Here is a 4,183-nt window from a genome sequence, read left to right on the forward strand (position 1 = left end):
CTACTGGGTCCTGGTTGATAACCTGGTCATGACCTTGCCCTTGGTTTCTATTCCAGCATTCAGCCAACTAATGACATTGCCCTGGGTGGAGAAGTCACCCATGGAGAGGTTCCTGATGTCTATGGGAGATAACACCCAGTCCCACAAGTTGGCGTCCAGGATCTCGCCCACAAGGTTCTGCTCTTTGCCGATGCATGCCTCCTGCTGGCCCACGATCACCCTGCTCCTGGTGGTGACAGGCTGCGTGCCCTCCTGAAGCTTGCGGCTGGACAGCTGTCCATTGACGTTTAGGCCAACCAGCTGCTGCTCCTTGTCCCGGGTGATGCAGATGTGGACTCAGCCCCAAAGGAAGGTGGACACTTGGAATCAGACCTCCTTGCCACCGATGATCACCTTCATGGTGCCTTCATCCTCGCGGCTGAGCACCAGGTCCTGAGGGACAGTGGACTTGTAGGAGAAGAGTGTATGCTTGGTCCCCTGCTCAGTGTTATACCTCAGGCACAGTGTGTCAGGTCTTTGAGGCTCACCTCCTTCCGTTTCTCCACCAGATAGTCTTGTCATGTGTTCCTGGGAAACAGCAATGGTTCCTCAATTTATCCTGCAGAGAAGGGGAGAGAAGAGCAGGAACACGAGATTCTACTGATGCTGGAAATCCAGAGCGATGCACACAAAATGCTGGAAGAACTCAGCAAGTCACGCAGCATCTATAGAGAGGAATAAACAGTTGATGAATTGATCCGAGACATTTCATTAGGACTCTCCTTTCCTGGTTATTGCCTGGATATCAATCAGGACCCAGTGAAGGGCACCAGGCACCTACCCCAATGGCTATCTTGATAAAGGGTTTTGGCCCAAACTACCTGTTGTTTATTCCTCTCCATAAGTGCTGCCTGAACTGCTAAATTCCTCTGACATTTTGCATGGTTACTCAGTATGGCCATGTATCTGTGGAGCCATGGGAGATACACAATGGCTTAGGCAGCATCTGTGGAGGGAAAGTCCAGATCCTGATGAAGAATCACCACCCTAAATATCAACTGCCCATTTCCCTTTATACACAACCTACTTAGTTCCTCCAGAGCTTTGTATGTTGTTTGAACTTCCCGCTACTGTGGTCTCTTGTGTCAAAAATTACTTTGTGTTCACAGAAAACCCATCAAATACAACAGACAAAGAATCTGGCGAGAATGAAATACCAAAGAAATTAATGATGAGTCAAAACACAACACCAGAGAAAGTGAAGGGTCTGAAAGCTGGTCACTCCCCAAGAAGCGCTGAAATACAATTTTGATCTTGAATGAGGTTGCTTCAGAACTGGTGGCTGCCGTGATTATCAACTTCCAAGAGAATTGCAGTCCGGCAGGGATTCCCATAGTGATGAGTGAGTGTCTCTGTGTGTTCGACAGTGATTCCCATACTAGTGAGTGTTTGTGTGCGTCTGTCTTCAACAGATCCAAATATCAGTGAGTGAGTGAGTGTGTGTGTTTGTTCGTTCAATGTTGATTCCCATTATGGAGACTGAGTGTGTGTGTGTGTGTGTGTGTGTTTAATATTGATTCCCATTGCAGAGGCTGAGTGTGTGTGTATGTGTATCTGTGTTTAACAGTGATTTCCATACCAGAAAGTGAGCATTTGTTCTTGTATTCAGCAGTTATCCCTAAATTGTTAAGTGAGTGTGTGTGTTTGTATGTGTGTGAGTATGTGTGTGTGTCTTCAATACCGATCCCCATAGTAGTGAGTGAGTGTGTCTGTGCGAGTGAATGTGTGAGTGTGTGTGTATTTGACAGTGATTCCCATACCAGTGACTGTGAGTGTGAGAATGCCTGTGAGAGAGTGTGTGTGTGTTCAACAGTGATCCCATAGTGGTGAGTGTGTGTGTGTGTGTCTATGTGTGTATTGAATAGTGATTCCCATAGTGGAGACTGAGTGAGTATTTGTTTGTTTGTGTCTGTCTGTCTGTTCAACAGTGATCCCACAGTGGTGAGTGTGTATTTGTGTGTTTCTCCTTGTGTGTTTGTAGTTGTGTGACTGAGTACTGTATGTATGGCTGTCTGTGTGTGTGAGTGAGAGTGTGTCTCTTCAATACTGATTCCCATAGTGGGAACTTAGTGTATGTGTGTGTTCAACGGAGACTCCCATGCTGGTGATTTAGTAAGTATGTGTGTGTGTGTGTGTGTTCAACAGTAATTACCATACCGAAGAGTGAGTGTTTGTGTGTGTGTGTTTGATAGTGATTCCCATACCAGTGACTGCATAAGTGTGTGTGTGTGTTCAACAGTGATCCCGCACCAGTGTGTGAGAGCGTGTGTGTGTGTGTAATCTCCATTGATTTCCACACTGGTGAGTGAGTGTGATTTTGTGTGTGTGTGTGTGTGTGTGTGTGTGTGTGTGTGTAATCTGCATTGATTCCCATACTGGTGAGTGATTGTGTGTGTGTAATCTGCATTGATTCCCATACCGGTGGAGTGAGTGTGATTGTGTGTGTGTAATCTGCGTTGATTCCCATACTCGTGAGTGAGTGTGTGTGTGTGTAATCTGCATTGATTCCCATACCGGTGGAGTGAGTGTGATTGTGTGTGTGTAATCTTCATTGATTCCCATACCAATGAGTAAGTGTCAACATTCTCAAGGGACACTTTGCTGAATTTACCTTCCCGCCAGTCAGCGACAGCCAGCGAAGTGGCAAGAGCAGCCATCGTTGTGAAGAGGAGCATCTTCCTGTTCAGATCTGATCTGCACGGAAGGAAATTACTTTATGGAATCTTGGCAGTCATGTAGCCCAAGGCCTGTGTTCACACATACACAGTACTGGAATTCTGCACTGGCCTCCACACTGTCTCCGAGTCCTGTATTCCCCTGATACACAGTCCCAGTGACCTGCATTCCCCTTAAACACAGACCCAGTGCTCTGCATTTCCCTGCCACGTGGGCACAGTGTCTCTGTTCCCCTGACACACAGTTCTGGTGCCCATATTTCTCGGACACAGAGTCCCAGTGCCTCTGTTCCACTGCTACACAGTCCCAGTGCCCTGCATATCCCTTTCACATAACACGTGTCTTGCAGTTCCCTGAAACACAGTCCCATTGCCCTGCATTCCCTTTTCATGCAGTCTAGGTGCCTCTATTCCCCTGACTGACTATCCCATTGCCTCTATTCCCCTTGTCACACAGTTCCCGTGCCCTGCATTCCCCTTTTGCACAGTCCCAGTGTCTTGCATTTCCCTGACACACAGTCCCGGTTGCTCTGTTGTCCTGATACACAGTCCCCGTGCCCTGTATTCCCCTTTCGCACAGTCCCAGTGTCTTGCATTTCCCTGACACACAGTCCCAGTACCTCTATACCCCAACCACACAGTCCTGGAACCTCTATTCATAGTCATAGTCATACTTTACTGATCCCAAGGGAAATTGATTTTCGTTACAGTTGCCCCAACCAAGAATAGAGTATAAATATATCAATATAAAACCATGAATAATTAAATAGTAATATGTAGATTATGCCAGGAAATAAGTCCAGGACCAGCCTATCGGCTCAGGGTGTCTGACCCTCCAAGGGAGGAGTTGTAAAGTTTGATGGCCACAGGCAGGAATGACTTCCTATGACGCGCAGTGTTGCATCTCGGTGGAATGAGTCTCTGGCTGAACGTACTCCTGTGCCCACCCAGTACATTATGTAGTGGATGGGAGACATTGTCCAAGATGGCATGCAACTTGGACAGCATCCTCTTTTCAGACACCACCGTCAGAGAGTCCAGTTTCATCCCCACAACATCACTGGCCTTACGAATGAGTTTGTTGATTCTGTTGGTGTCTGCTACCCTCAGCCTGCTGCCCCAGCACACAACAGCAAACACAATAGCACTGGCCACCACAGACTCGTAGAACATCCTCAGCATCGCCCCTGACACGCAGTCCCGGTGCCCTGAATTCCCCTTTCAGACAGTTCCAATGCCTCCAGTCCCTTGACACACAGTCCCAGTGCCTCCATTCCACTGACACGCAGTCTTGTTGCCTCTATTCCCCTGACACACGGTCCCTGTGGTCTGCATTCCCTTCGCACTCTGTCCTGGTGCTTTTTATTCCCCTGACACACATCCTGGTCCTTCTGTTCCCCAGAGACACAATCCCAGTGCCTCTATTCCCTTGATACCCAGCCCCAATGCCCCGCATTCTGCTGACACAC

General features: G+C 48.0%; 1 protein-coding gene across 1 annotated transcript; it reads right to left on the reverse strand.

Moving 5' to 3' along the window:
• Positions 1-2,735, reverse strand: LOC134347334 (C-reactive protein-like). The gene is made up of 3 exons (XM_063049731.1): positions 2,651-2,735; positions 381-598; positions 1-335 (listed from the first exon to the last, which is right to left on the reverse strand). The coding sequence occupies exons 2-3, from the start codon at positions 559-561 to the stop codon at positions 1-3; spliced, it is 516 nt and encodes a 171-aa protein (XP_062905801.1). The 5' UTR covers positions 562-598; positions 2,651-2,735.
• Between the last annotated feature and the right edge of the window lie 1,448 nt (positions 2,736-4,183).

Source organism: Mobula hypostoma, chromosome 5 (assembly GCF_963921235.1).
Source record: "Mobula hypostoma chromosome 5, sMobHyp1.1, whole genome shotgun sequence".
NCBI classification, from domain to species: Eukaryota; Metazoa; Chordata; class Chondrichthyes; order Myliobatiformes; family Myliobatidae; genus Mobula; species Mobula hypostoma.